Source organism: Lissotriton vulgaris, chromosome 11 (assembly GCF_964263255.1).
Source record: "Lissotriton vulgaris chromosome 11, aLisVul1.2, whole genome shotgun sequence".
Lineage (NCBI taxonomy): Eukaryota > Metazoa > Chordata > Amphibia > Caudata > Salamandridae > Lissotriton > Lissotriton vulgaris.
In genome coordinates, this window is record NC_141699.1 from 340,270,094 (window position 1) to 340,295,474 (window position 25,381).

The 25,381-nt window shown below is 44.3% G+C and overlaps 1 protein-coding gene across 1 annotated transcript in view; it reads left to right on the forward strand.

The window, feature by feature from the left end:
• SUSD2 (sushi domain containing 2) overlaps positions 1 to 25,381 on the forward strand; it is a 1,032,760-nt gene that overhangs the window by 207,302 nt on the left and 800,077 nt on the right. The window contains exons 5-7 of the mRNA XM_086943298.1: positions 7,321 to 7,495; positions 19,803 to 20,004; positions 24,360 to 24,445. Coding sequence (XP_086799424.1) covers positions 7,321 to 7,495; positions 19,803 to 20,004; positions 24,360 to 24,445 — 463 coding nt within the window. The remainder of the gene's footprint in view (positions 1 to 7,320; positions 7,496 to 19,802; positions 20,005 to 24,359; positions 24,446 to 25,381) is intronic.

Below are 25,381 nucleotides of genomic sequence, written 5' to 3' on the forward strand. Positions count from 1 at the left end.
TAAGGTAAAGAAGAATGTCATCCGCATAGAGCGAGATGCGATCTTCAAAACCGGGGGTCCACCTAATGCCCTTAAGGGATGGCTCCCATCGCAACCAGGCCGCCAAGGGCTCGAGAGCCAGAGCAAAGAGCAGCGGAGAAAGGGGACATCCCTGCCGCGTACCTCGACCCAGAGCAAAGGGAGCCGACACTCTACCGTTTACGACCACCTGGGCCAAGGGCTCCTCATACAACAGACGGACCCAGCCAAAGAACACCGGTCCAAAGCCAAACTTAGCCAGAGCTGCCCATAAGTATGGCCATTCCATAGTGTCAAATGCCATGGTGTCATCTAACGAAACCAAAATGGCCGGTTCACGCAACGTATCCGCCCTCGCCAGCACGCCGTGAAGGCGACGCAAATTCAGCGCAGTGTTACGGGCAGGAATAAAGCCAGATTGATCCGGGTGCACCAGATCACCTATCACAGTTATCAGTCGGTTGGCAAATACTTTTGCCAAAACCTTAGGTTCACCTTTTAGGAGCGAAATAGGTCTATACGAAGCACAGAATTCACGTGGTTTACCCTCCTTAGGAATCACCACAATAGACGCAAGTCGTTGATCACGAGGAATCTGGCCTCTCTCTCTAGATTCCAGAAACATCGAGCGAAGATACAACGCCATTTTGTCCGGACACAACTTGTACAGCTCGATGGGCAGGCCGTTTGGACCCGTAGCCTTACCCGAGCGAATGGAGCGAATAGCGAGCGCTACTTCATCAGTTGAAAAATCTGCCTCCATTAGCTCTCTATCAGAGTCAGACAGACAAGGCAAGGCGATATCCCGAAGCAAAAGACGGTAGTCCTCCTCTGGCCGGTCCGAGACCGGCGCATACACCGTTCGAAAGTGAGAAGCAAACTGCTCCACTATCTCCAGTGGATCCGTCACACGTACCCCATCCACTCGCTCGATCACAGGCACCACACGATTCAATCTCTCCCGTTTGTCCAACCACACTATCAACTTCCCGGCTTTATCACCCACATCATACAGATGGCCCATTTGCTCCCGACTCATAGCTTTCGCTGCATTCGTGACCAAAGCCTTATAATCAGACTGTTTTAACTGCAGAACATGCAATTTCTCCCGCGTGACTCCATTTTCAAGATCTCTCTCTAGAGTTACCACCTCGGCCTCCAACTGCTCAACCTCCTCATTGTGTCGCTTCTTGGAGCTAGCGATAAGTGAGAGCGCCTGGCCCCGTATCACAGACTTGAAAGCTTCCCAGAGGGACACAGAGGACGACACGGATCCCACATTCTCAGCAAAGTAATGGTCTACAGCTTTTATCATCCCCGCTCTAGTCTCCGGAACCCGGAGATGCCCGGGATTGACTGGGGCGACCCGGCCCGCAGCATTCAAATGGAGATCAATATGGACCCACAGCGGGGAGTGGTCCGAAATGCCTCTAGGCAAATGTCGGGCCTCTCGCACCGTCTTGGCCTGGGCAGCGGGCACAAGAAGATAGTCAAGCCTAGTCAAGCTCCTGTGTGCCCCGGAGTGAAAGGTATATTGGGCCTGTCCAGGGTGAAGCATCCGCCAGCAATCTACCATACCAAACGTATCCAGGAACCCACCAAGACATGACTGTGATTGTGTGAGAACCCTGGGAGGATATCGATCCAGCGAGCCATCAATCACTGAGTTAAAGTCTCCTCCCATCACTAGAAGCCCCCCGGGAAGCCCCAGCAACAATTTACCCAAGTCGACAAATGTGGTGGCCTGCAAACCGGGGGGGACATATACCGAAAGGACGACTACGGTTCTCCCCTCCCACCTCCCAACAATTGCTGCATATCTACCCCTGTCATCCAATATCGTGTCATCAATCTCCAAGGGAAGGGAACTACGGAGCATAATGCCAGCTCCTCTGAGGCCCGAAGTAAACTCTGAATGGGCCACCAACCTGTAACCCCTCCGATTCATAGCATGGAACGTATTCCCCACCAGGTGTGTTTCCTGCAGGAGTACAATGTCAGGAGAATGACGTTTCACATATTGGAGTACAATCCCCCGCTTTATTTTGTCCCCCAAGCCATTGATATTCCAACTCAAGGCCCGTAACCCCCTACCCCCCATCCCAGAAGTGAGTAGTCAGGTCCACCAAACCCCACGAAGGAAACACAGAACATGCAGCAATACGTAGCCCCAAATGCAGTATGAACAAAGAAAGGAAAACCCAACCCCCCTCCCCCAAAGCCCCAGAACAACAACCCCCCACCCTGCACCCCTGCAATGAACCAAGAAACCACCCCATTCAGCAGTGTGCCTGTCGCCCTACCCCAAAAACCAAACTACAGATAGAAAGGAAAACACCCCCCGGAGGAGGAGAAGTCCCGAACACCCCGCCGCCCCAGTGCCCATTTTGGGATAAAAGTCATCGACCCAAACAAGGAGAACAACCCATCGTAACACAGTACAATGGAAGCATACACCGGTGCCTCTACTCCTCCTGGTCCCGTCGGCCACCTTCAGCACCACTAGTTTGATCCACATTGTCCCGTGGCATGGATAGTGTGTCCAACCAGTCACTGACCACCTCAGGCATATCGAAGAAGAGCACCCGCTCATTGTGTTCAATGCGCAATCGGGCGGGGAAAAGCATGGCATATTTCATGCCCAGATCTCGTAACCTTCGTTTCACCCCGGAGAACGCCAGTCTCGGTTTTTGCACCAAGGGGGTAAAATCAGGGTAAAAGTTGATGGAGGCATTCTCAAACCTTGTGGGACCGCTGGTCCTCGAAGCCTGCAAAATGGCGTCTCTGTCTCTGTAATTGAAGATCCGCGCAATGATGGGCCGCGGGGCCGTCCCCTGCTTGCGTCTGCCACCCGGAATCCTATGGGCGCGTTCTACAGCAAATAGCTTGCTCAAGCCTTTAGGGGCAAGATGGTTAATGATCAGGTCTTCAACAAGAAGGTCTGTCGATTGATCTGCTGATGTCTCCGGAACTCCGACTATGCGTATGTTGTTGCCCCTAGCACGACTTTCAAAATCCTCAAGCCGGCGGGCAAACTGATCGCTAGAGGATCGAAGGGTACGAACCTCGGTCTGGAGCTCGGAGACATCCGTGGTGAGACTGGCCGTCTTGATATCCAACGACTTCACCCTCTCGTTGGTTTTAGCCAGATCTGCCCTGATCAGGCCCACATCCACCGCCACTGTGTCGATCTTGGCTGCCAAGGTTTCATATTGTTGGCCCATCGACGATTGTATGCTGGCGATGGCGCCCATGACGTCTCGTAGAGTCGGTTCCTCCGATTCCGGGGGGCCACTACCCAGGTCCTCCGAGGTTTTACCAGTCCCACTTGGCGAGCCCTTATTACGTGCAAATCTGTCCATGATGGAGGTTTGGGTCCCGCCACCACGAGTTGTAGTCTTGAGAGACCGCTTGTCACCCTCAGACTTGGCCGCCATGGTGGGTTGCCCGCCCCTCTGTGGCTTTCGGGACCTGGTGTAAATGGCTCCCCCGAAGGAAAAATCCACAGGGTATTGAAACACGGGGCGTCGATAGGGATCAGTCAGGAGGTTGCAGTAACCAGCAGGCTCGAGCACCCAACAGCTACCTCCAATCCTCGCGGCCAGGGAGAAATGAAACCGAAAGTAGACCCCAGGCAGCCGTCCCTTGCCACAGGCCGTTGTTATTCAACTACTTTCGGGGTGCTCCTGATGCCCAAGGCCTGGGACGAGCCACGGTGTAGGCCTCTAGTCTCCAGGAAGGAGCAAGTCGGGCATCCGGCATCCAATTCAAATTCCGAAAAGGGTCTTCCAGATCAGGAGAGTCGCGGCTAAAAGAACCCGTCGTCCAAAACAGGATTAATGCCAGGATAGTCGATGGAGGCGGCGAGGGTCTCGGGAGCTCACAGCTCACGCAACCATCTTGGATGCGCGCTAAGCTCCTCCCCCTTGTTTGGTGTTTTTGAACGTGTTAGCTGTAGGATGGAGGCAGATTTTAGACTCTGGCAACAGGAGTTTATTGTAGTGTGGCCGTCTTGGGCTGCAGCTCTCTGGTGTCCCCTTAGTAACTTTTAATTAATACCCAATAAATATAAACATTTTAGTTTTGGAAGTATATTTTTAATACATCTTTCAAATATAATTTTAATTTCAAATACTTAAATATTTAATTAGAAATGCAGTTAATAGTGCTGTGGCATTTTCTTAATTAGTTCCACATTTAAAATAAACATATACAATTAATTTACATTTATGTTTAACATGAAAATGTTTTTCATGTTTTCAAGCTTTAATAAACTTTTTTTTAGATTTCTCTACACTTTAGTATAGGCTGATCTCCACACCGATTGCAGAAGTCCCCATCAGTGTGCAGAACGTAAAATTTGGTCCTATCTTTACAGACATATTTTATGCTTTTTCAGATTTTCCCCCATTTCAGGAATCAGGACATGCAAGTCTACACTTTGTAGTGACTTCATTCTCAGAAATGGTTAATAACCAAAAGTAGCAAAGTTAAAAAAAAGTGTAAGAGTTGATTAACGCGTATTTATTTACTCACATGTAAAGTTACCTTTGTGAATAGCAATAAAAATGCTTTATTTTAACCATTGCTTGTTTGCTCCTGCAATAAATGTGCATATATTCATTGTACGATTTATCTGTAAGTATGTTTATTTAGAATAAAAGCATACTTTTGGAGGCACGTCTTCGATTTATGGAAGTTTAATATATTGTTATTTACAAATGCTGAGGTGTACGCCAGAAACTTATCCTCAATTTAGCTTTTCCTATCAGGAAAGGATTCAGGTTGCATTATCGGCAAACTAAATGCGTGACAAGGGTTCGATTCCTGTGAATTCTTAGACACAGTGTCAATACATGCTAAAGGGAAAAGCAATAGGTGGGAGTGTAAAGTATGGTTCTGCAGTAAACAGAGACACCTGCAGAGACTTTGTGCACTGTGTCTATTCCAGCACTGGTGAAGAACCTACTAACTAGATGCGTTATTATTGAATTCGTTTTTGCATATACTTTATGATCACGACCCTAGAGTGTTTTTGGAGCTAATGGTTTCAAGACATGGCCAAAGTTTCTCCTAAGAAGTTCTCTTCAGTTCACAACAGGGAAGAAAAGATTTGAGTCTTTGAATTTTTCCTTCAGCTCCCCAGAAGTTGTTCTCTTAAATTCCCAGGGTTATGCAGAGAGATATATTTGAAACGAGTGTCCACTTGCCATTAACACAACAGTTTGTTCATGTAGTTCAGTCTTGTTTGGAAGGGCATGAGGCTTTCTACTTCTGTTGTCAATCTGTGGTTTCAGACATTGGTTTCTATGGTTTATGACTTGTCACATACTGGGCTTACATGCAGGCTGTCAGGCAGATTGATAAGGTGTGGCGGCTTCTTGAGTAGAGTCCAATAGGAGATATTTGCAAGGGGACCCTCTGGGCAGCACACTGCAGCATGGAGACGTGTGTTCTGGGGGCACAAAGGTTGTATCTTTAAGTCTGCCTCTTGTCTTGCTCAAATGAACATTGCAGCAGTAAATCCTCATGACTGTAAACCACTTTTGCCCTGGTTGTCCATTAGTGAGAAGTCAACAAAGGGAAGCCTGTAGATTATGTATATTCTTATATAGTCTATTGACTCAGATGACAAAAACATGAGAACATGATGCAACAGTAACTTATCTGTGATACGATTGTGTTGATTCTATCTTCCTCTTTGTAGTCCTTAGACTCCACCCACAGTTCCAGAGAAGGTCTTTGGGTATTGAGTGGTAAAGGTTGATAGTCCATGCAGGAGAGTTAGTCGGAGAGATGTGGCACTCAAGTCCTCCTGGGTAGGCAACAATACACTTTACCTGACACCTTGAACATATATCTCACCGTGTGATGAGGGGGTGAGGCCTTGGTCCTCGTGCTGAGAAGTACCGAAGAGGCATTTTTAAACCCCACCTGGCCACCAAGCCCCCTCCTCTCTCCCCCCAAAAAAGCTTGCTGAGGCTGCTGCTGATGTCATGGGGTGTTTTCACTCCGCATAATGGACATTGGCTGTTTAGAGCATCGGAAAACAAGCTGGAAAACCACTATTTACAGTGGTTTTCAGCTCGTTTTTCCTGCCTCCGTGTGATATCAGGCCCCCACTGTGTGACCGTATGATTGGAGTCGATATCGTGTGTATCATGGTGGCACTGCGTGAGTTGTCAGGTCTGCTACAGCTATCTATTAGCATGTGGGTACCTTTCATGGAATCCAAGGACTGAGATGTGAAATAATGGCATTAATGAGATTACTGATAGGTAGCAACAGCAATTAAAATGATATGGTGATATTGGAATGCAAGATAATTTGCCGATCTGCCCTTCTCCGTTTGCTCTCATTCTGTAGTGAAAACCCTCTCAAAAGTATATTGTTTTCCTAAGTGCGGATTATGTTATGATTTTTTGAAATGTTTCAATTACACTAACGTTATAATATAATCATTTAATAAATGCTTCCTTTGCTGAAGATAAATCAACAAACCACACAAGATGATGGACGGAATGTTGCACAATGCCAAAACATTCACCCCCAGTCACAGATCTGGGTTTAATCCATCGTTATTTTGCTCACCAATCCACCCCAGTTCAGACATGGCCATATGCAAATCAGTCTTGACCCTGTGCCTCATGGGAACAGTCCAGCCCGAACTACCAAGCCATGTCTTACCTGGACCGGAATCAAGCATCCTAGGACCAGTTTCTGCTATCAGCCTTCATCAGCCAGGATAGCTTGACTACAGTGGCGTAGTGAGCACGGGACCCACGTCTGGGCATACCCTTCCCACATAGGGTGAACAGCAAAACACACAAGATGATGGATGGAATGTTGCACAATGGCAAAACATTCACCCCCAGTCACGGATCGGGGTTTAATCCATCGTTATTTTGCTCACCAAGCCACCCCAGTTCAGACATGGTCACATGCAAATCAGTCTTGACCCTGTGCCTCATGGGAACAGTCCAGCCCGAACTGCCATGCCATGTCTTACCTGGACCGGAATCCGATGGATTAAACCCAGATATGTGACGGGTGAATATTTTGCCAATGTGCCACATTACGTCCATCACCTTGTGTGTTCTGAAGATACATCAAAGCAATTGTGATTGTGCTGTACCTTGTCAGAGATGCTTTATTTTGCATGAATGAACATTATACCTTATTTAATCAGTACTGTATGCACTGTGTACGTGATTTAGAGTTTATTAGATTACTGTGCTCATCTTTTTTGTCTTCCATTCCTTTTCCTCTGTGTTTCATCTTATTTATTTTGTCTTTGAAAAGGTGTGCCTTATTCACAGTCATGGGAGCCAGAATGGAAGTACCTCTACACCTTAACAATATCTTACCCCAACAATGGCACCTTTATGTTCACTCCTAGTCCAGGGACTGCAGAATTCAGCAGTTGGGATGTTGGACTCTTGAGAATCAGTCCAAGCACCTTTCGTGCAGGACAGCAGTAAGTATATGGTCAATAGATCACATTTAATGTAACTGGAGTAAAAGTGAGCACATTCCTTTAAACGGTTGCCACTGAATATGTGAGCTGGCATTTCATTTCCAAGTGTCCATGAGGGATCTCTAGTCAGGCTCAGGGTTGGATTGGGATTAAAAATCGGTTTGGGCACTCAAACGTAAAAGTGACCCACATTTGCATATTGCCTCTCTGCAAAACACAGCTTTGGCAAAATTTTAATAAATAAAGGGGAGGGGGAAGGGGTAAAATAATTGCCTGGATAAGTTTACACTGTTGAAACACACCTGAAAACAAGTGAGGCCACCTCTGCTCAAGCCCCCTGGTCCACTCAATGTGCATACACTAATGGGCCGGCCCAGCGAGAGAAAGGGAGTGACACCTCTGCCCGTTGATAAAAGGGAGGTAATGGACGCCCATCTGCCTCCAGAAAGGACACTCAGGCACCCACTGGGTGGCTGGCGGTATCCGAACAATGCAGAAACCACCCAAATCAGCCCCCCAGACTGCTCAAAAAAGCGCCCACAGCTGGAACTGGACACTGGCCCCTAAGGCATTGCCCGACCCTGGTCAGGCTTCCTACCATATGGAATGTGTTACCAGAATGTCACTGGCAAAATATTCCCTACAAAAATATTACTCTTAGTAATATTAGAAAATCTACACCTAGTGAAATTATATAGGTTGTAAACAATATTTAAGGTGCAACATTTATTCCAGATGATATTCCTGCATAGAATTTTCTAATATCAAACTCCATATAGAACATGTTGACCTGTTTCTTGATTGGAATGGCTATGGCCCAGATGAATCTTTTATTAATTTGATCTGTCTGTTGCCTAGATGGATTGAACAGATATTTGTACGTTGTCTCCAATAAAATATGTGGAGGCAAATTTAAAAGAGGAACAAAACTCCTCCTTCACAAGAAAGATAAAGCTGGACTAGAGATCAGCAACCACCAAACAATGATAGTAACTCCTTTACATGAATTCTTAATTTACATTTTGAAGAACTCTTCTATTAACCCCTTCCATGCTCATGACGGAACGGTTCCGTCATGAGCATAAGGTGACCTGTGCTTATGACGGAACCGTTCCGTCATGGTTCCATAGGCCCAATGGAACGTTCAGCACCGGGGGAAAATTCGCGCAGCATAGAAGGGGTTAAGCTAACTGGACCAATAGGTCGATTTGCATCTGGGGAAATTATAAGAACACATAAAATGCCAGTTGCTTCAGTTTTTAATAGGGCTAGGATAGAGTCTTGCAAAGCCAGATATGTATGATCAAGAATTGCTGATATATTAGGAACCACCCCATATTTTCTGAATCTTCCATATAAAGATGAATATAGCAGAATGTTCAAGAGAGATTCAGCCTAAGCCAAATTTGGATCTTGGATTAAAAAGTAGGTCAACACTATGGTGCCAATTGAGCATACCTTTCTGAATCCTACAGCAATGTTACAGACGAATTTGCAGATCCACAATTCAGGTTTTAAATGGAGTTTAATCATCTGATGAAGTGGTCAAGCCAAACAAGCAAATAATACCTATTAGACACAGTGGAACAAGGTTGGTACCAGGGAGCTCATATGGTAATTAATCAAGTCTACAAATGCTTTTTCTTAATGTCCATTTTGTTTCCCGCAGAAGTAATACTATTTGCAATATAACAATGCAAAATGTGTGGTGGGAAAGGTGCCTTTAAATTTCAACTCAGAGTCAAAGCAATATGCTACATTATTATATTACAGAAATCGAACCACACATTGTATCCATATATCCATGGAGATTCAGCATATATTAGCAATGGACTGATCAAGTAGTGTCAGAAGACAGATTTGGCAAAGGAGAACTTTGGACATACAGTTGAATTTCATGATATATTTGGGATGTGACTAAGGCCTCCATGTTGGAAGCCAAGGCCTTAAAGGAACGGGCAACCAAACCTTTTCAAACATACACATTTTATCTTGCATCATTGCTGTGAGATTATTAGTTGCGACAACAACAATGCTTGAATTAATCGCAGCCATTGGCTATCACTTGGGGCTGCATCTGAGCCCATCGTCTTTTGCCCACCATGCCACCTAAGTTTGAACCCAGCCATATGCTGGAACACAGAGCCAATTATAAATAGACATAGAGGTATCCCACTGTCAGGTCTTCCCCAAAACTTTTTTTCCTCACCCTCCTGTTTTAATGAATTTGGTTGTGTTGGTGTTAGGACTTTGTGCACTTCGCCACTGTTAAAAGGTGCTAATTTGCATGTGCTCTCTCCCTAAAACATGATAAAATTGGCTTACACCTGATTGACATCTTTAATTTATGTATAAATCTTGAAAACAACAGTGGTATACCATATACCCAAGGCCTGTAAATTAAATGCTACTAGTGATTCTGCAGCATGTATTGTGTTATCCACTTAAGTAGCCCCTACATCATGTCCCAGGCCTGCTGTGCAACCTGTGTGAGGTATTAAACTGACAATCCAACTTGGCAATATAACCCCTTGCCAAGCCGTAAACTCCTAAGGTAGGCCCTAGGTAGCCCATAAGTCAGGGTGATTGTAATTAAAAGGTTGGACATGTACTTTTAAGTTTTACATGGTAAAGTCGGAATTTAAGTTACAATTTTGAAAATGTAATTGCTAGAAATGTGTCATTTTCCTGCTATATATGGTGCCTGCAGCCTGTTCCTGGGTCACATGACTGGGTGTAGCTGTCAATTGGACTTTGTTTATTACTCCGAGACAGTCACACAATAGAGGGATTAGATGTGCCTCGATTGTGTATCGACTGGCACGATGGGGGGCAGAGCTGGCACAGTCCCACAAGTTACGGAATTGGCTGTGCTCTACCTTCAGTTAAAGGACTTGTCATTCCCTGAATGTAACAGCAAGATTGATCCTGATTGGTTTAAGAAGGCCATTTTTAATGCAAGTGCATAGGTCAACAAAAGAACAGATAACTGAGTTCCCGTATTAAAGATTTAAGACATTGTGTTGGATTTGGAGGACTCCATACCAGCCCAAGACCATTAGGGGTTGATTGGCGTTTGCTGATCACTTCTACTACTTTTTTACCTTCCTTAATGATAATGACAATGCTGCTTGTTCTATTGGATTATGGCTCCATGCTTTAATGAATTGATTAGACAGAAGGTCATAAAAATTTAATCAATTTCTGAAGCACGCCCTCTGCCTCTATAAGTAGGCAGTGGGGTTTCTCTACATAATTCTAATTCCATGACTTTACTTAGATCAAGGAGGTAGATCACTACCTCCTTGCCTTTATGATCTTCACCACCAGTGAAGTGCTCCAGGTCTTCCAGCATTGGACGTTGTCTCAGTCTAGCCTTAAAATGGCCTGCTAGAATCAGGTGTAGCTCATGCCCCTTAATATTATATTTTGTTATAAGTGAATGAATAAATTCAAACAAAATCGTGAACTTTGCATTCAGAATGCTTACAAAATCATTGTTATAAAAATGAATCAAATACAAACAAATGCTAGAATTTTCTTTGCTGCTTACGGCTTGAAAATCTTGTCCAGGTTTTTTCAGGCCCTGAGCTCTCACAACCAGTGACAATTTAATTCAAATAGTTAGACCCTCAGCAGCATGACAGGATGGTATTGGTGGTACATTGAAACACTCATATCTGTTGTAAACCAGTGGTTGAAAGTCCCCAGTCTCATGGAATAATAGAATATCTTAATCTCTTATAAACTAGTGTCAATTTGGTAGGAGCATTTTTGAATGAAGGGCAGCTATATTTCACGTCAAGATCCTCAAATTGAAGATTGTGGGTTCAAGTTCGTTATGGATGGGGTACGATTGGAGATGAGGGAAATTTGCTTGGTAACTATTTCCTGACTTGTGGCCTCAATATAGGACAGTCAATCAGTAGCGGCAACATTAGTCGCAAATCTGCTCATCACCTCCATAGTTTGTGGATATCCTTGTGGAGATAAAATTGCTGAGTATTTGTAGAAAAAACCCAAAGGCAAGGTGGCAACCCCCAAACAGGGATGCTCACTACCTGCCTGCAATTTCATGAGATTTTTCACACAGACCAACAAGGTGACTGCAATACAATCTTCATAGATATTTTTGTTCAAATGACCCACCCAGACCACTCTACCGACTAATAAGATCTTGCCATCACATTAAAATTGGATTACTTTAGTTGGTGGTTGTTCCCAAGATTCAAGTTGATTATGCTTTTAAGGCATTACTCCTGCCAAAATAACCAAATAGGGACACGATAATGGTGGTAGGTTTAAAACCATTTAGTTAGAAGGAGCCACATCACTCGAATCATCCATAGATATTGAAGCAGCACATTTGTAAAGTTGATGGAAATGTGGTGCCTGGGGCCACCAGTGCTTCCTCCCTGTTTCTCAGAAGGGGCATGGGAACCATTTCCCTCCTCCTTATTCCGGGACTTGTGTATGTCATCTTGGAGCTCACCCTCACTTTGCTGGGTGGGACCTGAACTACCTTTCCTAGAGTCACTTCCAGATACATTCTTAGACACTCTGGTGCTGATCCAGTGGTCTGCCTCCCTGCCAAGTTTGCTGCGGTCAGTAAGCTTGCAGTCAACCAAATGTTGGTGCGACTCTATGAAAACTCTTCTCTCAAAAATAGATCGTACACCTCCTCATAACTACTCACTTGGCCATCCTTTACCCAACCATTCATTGCCTAATATACCTAAGACTGGTTTGACAGCTTGTGGCTGTTGCTAAACCTCATGCGGTATTTCTCTTGGGTGAGCCCAAACTTGGTGACAAGTTATTTTGATGAGGATATACTTCATATGGTCATCTATCTCAAGTGTCAGCAGGGTATCCCTCCCCACCATGGGCACGTGCTTGCAGAGGCTCAGCCCCAATAAGCTGGAAACCATTTACCAATGTCAACCCCCGGTAAATATCTAGGCACTAGGTATTTAGGAAAGGGGACGCATATGTCTCCATTGGACACCACAGTTTCACTGCCGCCATTTTTGCTGGGCCCTGTGTTTTGTTTAGCCTTCAGGTCTAGCTCCCTAAGACTCACTTTATGAACCAACAACATCTTTTCTTCCAAGGCTCATTCAGCCTTGTTTGTTTCTGCCAGCTTCACCTACAGGGCCTGTTTCCTTTCCTCTAAGATCCGTTTAGCAGCAATTTCCTACTTGGCTGCCACTCGCATGGCAGCAGACTCCTCCTTGGCTGCCTCTAATTTTAATTTGAACAGTTGCAGCTGGAAATTTCTCTCCCCACTTCTGTCCTCCAGCTTTTCTGTCGACAGGTCATAGGGAGCAGGGCCGGACTGGGACCTCAAACCAGCTTTGGCAATTAAGTTGGACCAGCCCTAGAGGTGCAGCTGGGAGGAGCTGTTGGAAAACACTGCTATGGCGCTTTGTTTACAGGGGGGTGATTTTGCAGCACCTCTGCAAAACTAGCCCCCAGTCACAAAACCGGCCCCCAACCCTCCGGCCCACTGGGAAAACACATGGTGCCTGCTATGGCCAGTTCAGCCATGACTGGAAGTCACAATGCTCAGCAACATGGCAGAGGGCTACTCCTGTCAGTGGTGTTGCAGCTCAGGGCCTGTGCCCAGGTTCACTTCTTGCTCCTCAAGAGCCTCCTCTTCTGCTGTGCCTAGCAACTGATGGGCCTCCTCATAGGCCTTGAGGAACTTCTGTAGCTCCTCCTTTTGGAGCTCCGTTTTGCTGGAATCCCCTCTCCTTGCAGAATCCTCTGAGCTCAGCTGCAGGGTAGCTCTCCATGTTGCAGAGCTCAAATTCCATACTTGTAGGTAGGGTCCCAGGCAAAGACAGTCATGTAGGGCAATTAAGTAGGCCTGGGCAAAATTCAAATTGCACTGAAGTAATTGGCATAATTTTGGTATTTTTATATAACAAAATGTATGCAAAATTACTGAGATTAGCATGTTACTGCACATCGTGTAATTCTGAGGAGAAATTTTAATTCAAGATGTGCTGTTCCACTAATTTTTGAATGCAAGTGGCATTTCAGGTAGATTTTTTTACACAAGCGGACCATTATTGGGAAGGGAAGAGGTGTGGCACCGCGGCAGGATGACTGACACTGGAATCTGGGGCCCACGGTTCGATACCCGGCACCGGCGGCAGGTCACCCCAGCACCATGTGACTCTGGGCAATATCTTGCTTAATCTTCCCGATGGCCCCCAGCGCCGGGATGCCTCCGGATAACTGTTCACACTTTACAAATACTGGATTTATTGAGTGCAAAACTACAAATTTGAATGCACTGTTTTGAATGTGAGTGGCTTTTCCTTTATTGTAGGTGGTCAACAAACATTTCAGAGTTTTTTTTGCTAAACAGACTGTTTGGGTAATTTGTAAATGCAAAACTGCAGATACAAAGGTGAGCTGCAGTTTTTCTGACAGAAGCAGCCAAAAAACAACTCAAAATTACATTTTTGAGTTGAATTGTTACCCGAATGGATCATTTCGGTAATACTTTCAGTGAGAGTTTCATTTTACATATATTTGCATAATTTCTTGGAATTGCTCTGCCTTAGCTTACAGAAGATAATTAAGGAGCATTTTAAAACAATTGAATACCATCAAAATATTTATAAAGGGTTTTTTGCATTACACGATCGCTGTATGGCACAGGACAACCACAAGTACTGAATCCCACTGCTACCGGCAATGTGAGAAATTGGATTATTGGTTGAGTTGGGTGTGAACCCTTCTTAAGAAACAACCACAGTCCTTGTCAAGCTGAACCACAGAAGTCACTAAATTAACTTGTGCTTAACCCGCTGGTAGTTTGGCATAAATGCAGTCAGACTTAACTGAGGCAATGTGTAAAGTATTTATGCAGCACACAAACAGTAAAAAAGTAATAAAGACAGCTCAAGAAAAATCCCATACCAATTTAGAAAAATAGACTAAAATCAAATAATTTATTTGACATCAAAATGAAAAAAAATCCATTCAATGGAACCGGAGATATGCAATTTCAAAGATTAAGGTAAGTATAGCGCCTAAAAGCACAAAGCAACACTTACAGTTATCTGGTCGTGCGAGACTGGGTGAAAGTCATAAGTTCAGGCCAATCATGATAGAGCGTGGGCCCAAAATCGGGAACAGGTTAGTATGGCTAAAAAAGTTACCTTCTAAAGTCTCCAGCGCGAAGAGTTACGTTCTCAGTGGAGCAGGCTGCGAGGCGCAGGGAGAGTGTCAGGTGATGTGGATGGTCTTCGCGGTAGTACGAAAAAATTGTCGGGTGGCACAGAAGATAGTTGCTGGAGATTTGCATTGGCGGTCCCCGCAAGCTGTCAATGCTGCAGCGTTAAGTATAGACCTCATCTTGCTGGTTGTCACTGGTGGTCGCTGAAGTGTGAATAGTCTGGTACACCGGAGCTTCACATTGGCGGTCGGTACGGATGGCAAAATCCTAGTGTGAAAAGGCCTGTTTGCGTCACAAAGAACCAAAAACTTCAGGATTTCTCATTTTCTTCAAGATCTCTTGACTGGGGTTGTGTGATTAATAATTTGAAGCACTTTGTCCATAATCTTGTTGTGTTTGCTATGTTCACCCTAAGTGGCCATGGGTCTGGTCAGACTTGGGTCCCTTGCTCACTGTGCCACTGGATTTTGGCTAGCCTGGCTGATGAGGTGTGATACCCCAAACTTGTTTCTGGTCCTGGGAGGACCTAGACTGGCTGTTTGGGCTGGACTGTTCCCATGAGGAGCAGGGTCAAGGCTGATTTGCATATGGCTGGGTCCAAAATGGGGTGACGTTGCAAGCAAAATAATGAGATTTTAAACCCAGACCTGTGACCCGGGGTGAGTGTTTGAAAAGTTCAATACTCCATCCATTTTTTTATTTTGTGATGTAACTTTCTAAAAATGGCATTTTCAAAATAATAATTTAAAATCCTCCTTTACAATAAGATTGGATATAAAATCCCTAATAATTTGAGTCCTTGCAATAGGGTCATAGCTATTAATTTTTAAAAGGCTGATGCAACCCTTCTCAGAAAAGTGAATACGCCCTTCAAAAATCAGAGTGCAAAGTTGACTTGAATCTAAACGCAATTTTAGGATGACTGCAATGGCATGGATGTTGGGTAGATCCAGCAGGTCACACAAGGCTAAGTTTTTGTTCTAATTTTTGGACTTCCACATTTTAATGTGTGGAGAATCTAGAGGCTGAAACTGGCAAGAGTCCATCAAAGTTGAATATGTCAACGAGGTCCTGCTGACGCATTCAGTTTTGATGCCAAAGGTTCTAGACTGGACAAAGCAGAGTTCCACAACCACTGAGGTTGCTTTACTGTTGCTGTACATTTGCTACCTCTCCCCAGGTGAAGGTTTTATCTTCATGCTCAGTCACTTTTTTTCCTCTCAAAATCCATCAGTGGGTTAGGGCCGGAAGCTGTAGTAGGGATTCAACAGGCCAGATACCTTTTCCATGTCCTTGAAGCCTATTCTGTCGTAGTAAAAACTCAGAGTAGGACAAGCCTTGATTTCTTGTCTGCAAATCCTGCGGAACTTCAGCACATTGCCCAATCCTCTGGAGATGGAAATATGACTTGGGCCTGATTTATATATTGGTGGAGAGGGTACTCCATTGCAATAGCGATGGAGTTCTCTTCCTGCCAATATAGTCATCCGCCCACCACATTTGCATGTGGGCGGACTACTCTATCTCTACCATGACTAATCCTCTCTGACAACCCTGGGGAGCCAAGGCCTTTAGATAAATCACTACATGTCTGCATACTCAATTTATATGGGTGGACATGTAGTCTTTTTTTTACCGTTCCTTACCGCCAGGTAATGCCTGGGGCCGTACCAACTATAGGGCGCACTTTCCCTGTTTGTGCCATGGTGCAGCTTAAAACAGGCGTGCAGTGCGCAGACAGGGAAAGTGCACCTTATCACGTTGAATGCGCTTCCCAGAGGGCAGCTCATTCAACTGAAAAATGGAGCAGCTATGAAGCAGCTGCACAGTGTTTCACTGTTCGGGAGGCAACCCGCCTGCACTTTAAATGGGTGTTAGAGATCCCCTTTCAGGTGTGTGCAGTGAGTGGCTGCACACACTTGCAATGGGGTGTCTGGGGGGGTCCACAGCACCCCCTTCCCCACCTCTAGAGGGCTGCTATCAGGGGTTGCACCTACAGTGCGCCACCTGGCAGCTTCTTTGCCTACGTTTATAATATGGCACAGGTGCAGAGGCAAAAGGATTCCCTCATTTAAACGGGGCCACGCCCCCATACGAATGATGGAACGCCCTCTTGAGAAAACGCTGGCACTGTATGTGCTCCAACACGTTCAGTATTTCACAAGGGGACCCACAACAGGTGCTAATGCCCTTTGTGTCCCCTGAGCACTTCCATAATACAGCCCCTGGTAGTTAGGAACAGTTCAACATTATAATGCTACCCTCGCCATGGTAGAAGAGGCCCATGGTGAGGAAAGCATTACTTTTCTTCCTTTTCTTAAAAAAAATCTTGTTATGTTGAAATGAAAATATGAAAAGAATACAGTTTGCTACAGGGCTGACGTCCGACTCAGCCCCATATCAGAGACTAAAATGCATTGACGGGACCCACTGGTAAGGCAGTTCCTGCTAAATGCTTTATAAATGACCACCAGCTAGGTGGTCATTTATAAATCTGGAAAGTGCAGTAGTCTCGGCCTGGCGGACTGAAAGTCCTCCACCTGGTCAAGTGAGAATACTCCCTACACCAGAATATAGAGTGGGCCCTTAAGCCCTAAAGCAGCTGGAAAGGTTTCTCCTGATCACACCTGAAGTCCAAAGGTCCTCAGTGCAGGTGTCTAGGCATCAGTTCTCATTGCATCCATTGCTTCTGCTGCGTCCTATCTACAGAAATCAGCTGGACAGGGCCTTCTTGTAGTCAAGATTCCTTTCAGTGGCAGAGGATTGTCGCTCCATTGCTTTCTCGCAGTGTGAGAAGCAAAAACATCATTTGGTAATAACTTTTACACACGAGGGGCGTATCGGAACGGTTCCGTCAATAGCGCTGAAAGGGTTAACATTTTATGTTTCCTTTGACACCGGGCGGGTTGGCAGGGCTGCTCTGCTTACAAAGCAGGGCAGGGGAGGAGTGGTTTGCCCACTCATGAGTGCGCAATAACTGTTTGGTCAACCCTCTCGGGCCACCCAAACCAGTCATGAGCACTTTCCCCTTCTCCATGCAGGCTGCAATGCAGCCTACATGGAGAACATGACTACCTCTCCAGTCCCTGGCTTAGCACTGTGTTAAGGCGCTCAGACCAAGCACAAATCTGGATTGCAGCATTTTGATTAGCTTTGGGGAGGGAGCCTGGCTTTCTGCTTCCTGTTGGAGGCAGGAGACCAGGAGAGCAGGAGCAAAGAAGACGTGGACCCGACTTTGTGGTAAGTTTTTTTATTATTATGAACCCCCGCGTGTACGACCCCTGCGAAAACATGCCTGCCCCCCATCCGCGATCCATGCCAGCCGCAACTGATTTCTTTGCTTTTGTTTTATTGTAGCAAATACCAAGACACCAATTTCTTAATCACTTAGGGCCAGATGTATCAAAAAAGCATTTTGCGATTCTCAAATAGAGATTTTTACCAAAGGGCTATTTGGGAATTGCAAAGTGCTATGTATGCAGTATTCGCCAAAGATTTAGCAATTTCTTAATATTACCTAATTGCGATTCGGTAAATAGCGAATCGCTATTAGGTATTATTACTCCATTCGTTCCTATGAGCCGAAAGGTCACTAGGAGCAAATGGTTTTGCATTAGCGAATTTGTGATTACCTAATTGGTCATTCAAATTAGCCAAGGCAAAGCCAAGGGTGCCCGGGGGCGTAAGGTCCAACTGAAGCTCCCCCCAAAAAAGAAATTGTGTACATGTAAAGCACACACATGCCCTAGGGACATGTGTGCGGTACATGGCACTTTGAAAAATGCAGTTTGGTGCATTTTTCAAAGTTTGCACATGGTTACCATTAACTCGAATTTGACGGTAGTTAGTGTTTCCTAAATGCACAGTTCGCATTTAAGAAAGGTTTCCTGCATGTGCATTAGGGATTCGTATATTGTGATTCCCTATTTTTATTAGTAATTTAGGTAATAGCAAAAATTGCAATTACCTGAATTGTGAATACAAAGCCTTTCATACATGAGGAAAGGCCATATTGCTTTTGCAATCGCCGAATTTTGCGATTCGCACTGTTTGCGAACGCAGAATAGTTTCGTACATCTGGTCCCTAGAGAGAAGTTCTAATAACTGTGACTAAGCAGAAGTCCTTATATTTCTTTTCTTCCAACAGCCAGGCAGTCTTCTTCCTTCAGGATATTTCCTCACAGGTACAGGAACGTTCTGCATAGGTGGTGATGAGATGCCAGTCTTATGTACTAGATAGCGATTGGAGAATTCCCGAACTCAATCTTAGTTACTTTCTCACACAATCCTCATCTCCTTCTCAGTCTTTCCAGTCTTTGTTTACTACAAACCTTCCCAGAATCCTTAAAAAAAAATTACCTAACTTTTTTCCAGTTAACACCTTCAGTGCTGAAGGTTCTAAATAACGGGCGTGGTCGTGACGGAACGGTTCTGTCATAAGCACAGCCCAAACGGCGCTCATGACGGAACCGTTCTGTCAGTAGCATCGAAAGGAGCCTCATACCTCCTTCTATCAACTTGCCAATGGAGATGAGGTGTGCCACCCATGACCAACCGTCAATGACAGAACTGTTTTTCTTCCCTTATGCGGATACAACAGAAAGTCTAGGGTGGCTCTGGGAATAAATGATGGCAGCTGTTGCCAATTCCATTTCAAAAGCAGAGCTAAGAAAGCAGACTGTGTTGGCAGTTTTTACTATCCTTCTATGCAGCATTGTGCCAACAATAAAGATGGGATGTGGCTATAGTTTTAGCCACTTCCCTTAACATGCATTCTAAAATAGGCTACAGGATGTAGTATTGTGCAGTCTGGCAGTTATAGGCTCATCCTTTTGTACATAGGACTTATGTTCTTCATTTTAAATTACTAGTTTACTACCATTAAACCCGGTGTACTAATGATAGCTAGACCTCTCCACCTAGTTGAAGCAATGGAGGCTCATAAAATGATGTAATTAGCCCTTGCAGGTATAATGCATTGGTATGCTTGTCCCTACTACACTACAAAGCTAAATTACATGTGCATTTGGTTTTATATTTGTGGTAATTTTCCCGAACCACTGCTACACTGTTTTTATGGCTTATTGAATGGTACTTCAACCCTTCTTTCAGCAACATTGCAGCCATATGGAGTCCTGTCCATGCCCTTGCCTGGAACCTTGGGGAGGACTTCAGAGAGAACCCTGCCGTCTGGGCATCCAAGAAGTGTTTTGACTGGGATCGTGCAGAAAAGGAGCTGCCCAACTTTCTGGAAGAGGTTCCTGACTGTCCCTGCACCTTGGCCCAGGCCAGGGCTGACACGGGCAGGTACCACGTAAGTGGCTGATTACCCTTTTATGTCTGATAGTTGGGTTCGAAAAACGCATATGTTATGCATAGGTATTGAAGGTGCGTTTTGAAATAATATGCGTTTTGAAATAATATTAATTGTTGATGTGGACTTCAAAATTCGCCAGTAAAATAACGAAATAACTAATTAACCCCCAGATTCATCAAAGTCATGTTTTGCGAGTCCTTAATAGCGAATTTTAAGGATTCGCTATTAAAGACTCGCAAAACGGGATGCATGTAGAAATCGCAATATTTTTTGCGATTTCTACTGCTTCCTTATTTGCGATTCGCTAATTGCTAATCGCAAATAAGGAATGGCTTTCCCATTCATTCCTATGGGCCTAGAGGCCCATAGGAATTAATGGGGAGTCATTCCTTATTTGCGATTAGCAATTAGCAAATCGCAAATAAGGAAGCAATTTCAAGGGTGCCAGGGTGTCCAAAGGACACCCTGTTGCACCCCTGAAATGGTAATGTACACTGGTGTTGCGCACACATATGTCCCAAGGACATGTGTGTGTGTAACATACAACTTAGAAAAATGCACTAAAGTGCATTTTTCTAAGTTTTTGCTATTTAACACGTAGTTAGAGTTCGCGGTAAATAACGGCCCCAGATTGCGAATTCGCAATTTTGAAATGGTTCATGCATTGCATTTAAGGAATCTCAAATTGAGATTCCTTAAATGCAAATAATCGCAATGTAGCGATTTCTAAAATTGCGATTTTTGCATTTGGGATGATGCATCCCAAATGCAAAAATACCGCTCGCAAAGGGCCAGATTATCAGAATCTGGCCCTTTGCGAGCGGATTTTGGTTTGATGACTCTGGCCCTAAGAGAATAGAGGCACCCAATATATATTTTTTGTAAAAATAAACAATTCTTGGCATCTAAATATTGAACGTATACAGCTTCAATGAATGCTATACACTCTTTTCAATCTTTTACACTGAATAATTTCCGATAGTTACAGTCACATTGAAATAAACTTCAAGGTAGAGTTATGGAGTACAAATAAACCTGCGAATTGCTACAGTAGATATGGATAACTCATGCCTCCAAGATTCAAATTGCAACTTATTTAACATTTTAAAGACTTCCTTCAGGATTTGGTAAAGGTTACAAATCTTTCCCTTAGCACATTCAGAGGCAGATTTACTACATTGTTGTGCAAAAACAGCAACCAACGTTGCTTCCTATGCACAAGGCGGAGACAGCAGCGCAGAGCCAAATTTACTAAATATGGCATGTTGTTGCTCTGTTCCTCTGCACTAGCGCACACACATGCTGCATAGCACAAAGCACACATCTTTGTGTCATATTAGCGCCTATTGAATGAATCTAGATTAAAAATACGCAAAACAGCATAAAGTGCTAGCTCTGCTAAAATCAACACTTTCCTATGATAAAAAAGTTTTTTTTACTAGGAAGTAAATACTCTATCATAACTAGGGGTGGGAGCATCTCGCGTTTTTCCACTCCATGGAATTCTGCGGAGTTACAACAGAAAAACTCCACGAGATTCCGCAGAATTCTGCTGATGGGTGGAAAATATGCAGCTTGCACTGTTCGTACTGCAAGTTAGTGGCGGTAGCCTGAACAGCATCAAACCTCAGTGAGAACGGCACCATGCGTTATGGAAGAGCATGCAGCCATTCAGTTGATTTTGTTGCCACTTGCAAATCTCTTCGAGCGGCAGCCCTCAGACCATGACCGCTCGCGAACGACGCCGACTGCCCATGTTAGAAAATCGTACTAGGGGATGCCAAATCTCGCTTGCCAGCTCACATATTCTGGTGCTCCGTGGGAGAAAATTCCACCACGCGACAATAGCCAGAATTGGGCCAGAACTCAGCATTAAAGAGTAATGTGGAGTGGCCAAAAATCTGCCAATTCTGGGGGCAGAAAGGAGCATTCCGCCCACCCCTAAATAAAACTTTAAGCCTATTTGCATCACTTTATCTGATTTTCCCAAGTAAACCAGCACACACACTCACCCACATGCAAACAAACTCATATTAATGGCCCGATACTTGTCCTCATTATGGATGTCGGACAATTCCCAAACTCCACAAGAAAGTTGTTTTAAAGACTCGTAGTAGAGCGGACCCCATAATATTTTGGAAGAGTGTCATGAATTCCTATCTGTGTCTAAGGGTTCTAGTTAAACTATCTTGGGGCAGGCAATTGAGTGATACACAAATTATTTCTGGGCATCCTCATAACAATAAATCTATATTCCAGGTCACACTGCTTATTTAGAATGTATGCCCACTTCCCAGACAACCACCTTGTGGTTCCCTCTTTCAAGAATTTCTGCATTTTATTTTCTATAGGCCCCTCTCGCTAACACTTCCCTCCTTTAAGGGCGAGATACACCTGTGTTACCTTCTATTCCCATATACAGTCCAGAAGCGCCATACTACACAACCCATGGGTTGAAGGGTGTGCACTATACAAAGTATGAGCAAAGACTGGACTGACAATTAATTGTAAATAATGTTAGCATTGTCTATTTTTATCTATTCCTTGTCACTCTCTTTACTAATAAAGATATACCAAAAACAATGAAAGCCCACAGCAAATTGTGATGTAAACTGTTTCTGTCATGGATCAGACACTGGTTCATCAGTGCTGTACTGCAATAGAGTGTAAGAACTGAAAATCTAGTCTTGCACTGACAGACTTCCCTGGCTGTCGTCTGTAATCCACAATGACAGTAAAATAGGAAGCCAAAACTGCTGCCTTGCAAATGTCCTTCAGAGAAGCTTCCTTGCTGATGCAGAGAGAGGAGGCCAGCTTCCTTAGAAAAATCCCCATTACTACTGGCGGCTTGCCAGACAGAGTATATACCTGTGAAAATGAGAACTCTAATATACCTCAAGATGCCTTGGACAGTTTTTGCCCTTTCTAGACTTTCTTGCAGATCACAGAAAGCTGCATTAATAACGTTTTCTGACAAAGACGACTAGATCAGTGCTGTCCATCCAACATCTAAAGCTTGAAATCAATACTGATCTGGGAAGAAAGGGTCAATGTTATGTGCCAGAGAAGGAACACCAGACCTTTGGTAGAAATCCATGTCCTGTTTTTAATGTTAATGACTGAGGCAAGAGCATAAGGCACAATGGCATACAGTAACTATATTCCTAATGGATGTTGCACCCACCAAAACTACAGTCAAAGGATCAAAGGAAAACTTCCCCCGGGTTCAAAACAAAGAGTTTGAACCCGATCACTAACATCCATAAAGGAATAACTAGTTTTGTAGAGGATTTAGCAACCAAAACCTATTGAATAATAGAGACATTAGGACTTCAAACATCCTTAGCACTATCCAAGGCTGACAAGAAATGATAGCAACAGCCTACTGCGCTTTGTGTGTATCAACTGCTGACTACATATGAAACCCCTTGAACAAAATGGGGTTGCAAAACTCATCTCATGTCTTTAAATACCTCAAGTGTTTCAATATCCTGAGGATGCCTAGTAGCGCGAGTAACATATGCGATCACCTCCGTTCCCTACAAGAAGCCATTATTTTCAGAGCTCTCTTGCAGTCTGGAAGTATTCTTCTAGGCCTTCTTAAACAGATCTGCCCTGACAGCTCTACTAAAATGCCTCCTCTTGACTGGAAGTTTCCGATAAACTATGGTAAAGCTGGATTTTGATCGATTTTGAATGCCTGTATGTGGGGTGTTACCCAATTTTGGAAACCATACCACATACATCCACAACGGGCTGTCTCAGATCACGATATCCGTTCGACCATCCAAGCTCAAAACACAGAGTAATGGACCTACGGTAAAAGCATCAAACACAGAATGTGGTTCAAATACCTAGACTACTGTCAAAGGATCAAGACCCAGAACAATTAATTCAACACCGAATTAGGGGAACCTCCAATTATGAGACCCTACAAAATCACGCTTCTAAAACAATCTGGTCACTGTTTCGGATGCCGTCTTGGTCACGCTGAGTAAAATTCAATCATCATACTATGAGCTTTTTTATTTCTCTTTAATCTTTGAAAGCAACCCACACAACACACTTTACCACTGTGAAGACAGGACCGCCTGCCACATAAACCATGTCATGGACGGCCTCAAGAAGTCCCCCCAAAAGGATAATTCATCTCTGACTCTGTAAAAGGCACACTGTCAACCACACACAAGGATTTCTGGTCCTCACCATATAGATGCTACCCACATCCACCAGCAGCCACTTAAAAGTGTCTTCCATAAAAATTTCAAAACACAATTTGAAGTGTTGGTTGGAATAGGGGTATGTTATTTTTCAGGTTTTTAAGTCATTGGCTAATATGTTTTCTCTTGCAGACGGATTATGGCTGTGATATTGAGAAGGGGAGTGTGTGTACCTACCACCCAGGTGCTATTCACTGTGTACGAAGCATTCAAAGCAGGTAATATACAGCGCTATCGAATTCCCTTAGTGACATTACAATACCGAAGATGGACAATGTGTGTGAAAGTCAATCAACAGATGTAGACTGACGGCTTTACAGGCCCCCATGAAAGTACTCTATGGGAATTTGAGCCAGAATTATAGCACATGCACCACTATGAGTGAGACACAGTGAATCCAAAGTAGGCATCATGTAGAACATAGCCACCCTGAGATCTCTAAGGACTCTATGCCTTCAAATAAGGCAAAGCGAGAAAAATTCAAAACCTACCCTACCTTTGGCCCATGTCCGCACATGTCCGCACAAGTTTAATGCATCCCTTTGGCCTGTTGTTATCCATTGGGTTCTGAATGCTGCAGGCAAGCAACTCTTGGCCATGTGAATTTCCAGTGGAAACCCATATTATTGCGACTGCAATGCAGTATAGCGAAGAGAACATTGAATCCTAATCAGTAATCTCACGTTAGTTTGCTCACTGTCAGGTTGTGTGACTTTAGGGTAGGAGTTACCCCATTCACGCCCATCTTGGAGATTTGTGAGTTCAAACCATAATCCCTCTCCACTGGGCCTCCCTGATTTCACCCTGATGGCCAAGGACTCCGAATAAGCTCATCCAATGGGTAGCCTTGGTTCAGAGCATATACAACAAGGATCCTCCCTCCTCTTTTTCTATGGAGTCTGGGGGCCAGGTAGTACAAAGTGTGCACAACGGAAATATGGTTATCTGTCATTATAAATCATTGGCTTTGTAAATCCAAAATATGCATTTTTGTTTTGAATGAACCATGCCAGTACTAGTATTCCTGAACTTGCTGCAGGTTTACTCTGACCCTACTTTGTGTGAACCATGTTGCGCTGTATGTCAGTGAAAACAAAAATCCAGTTTGCACCACTGATTGACAACAGAATCAACTGAGTCAAAGGGGGGAAGGA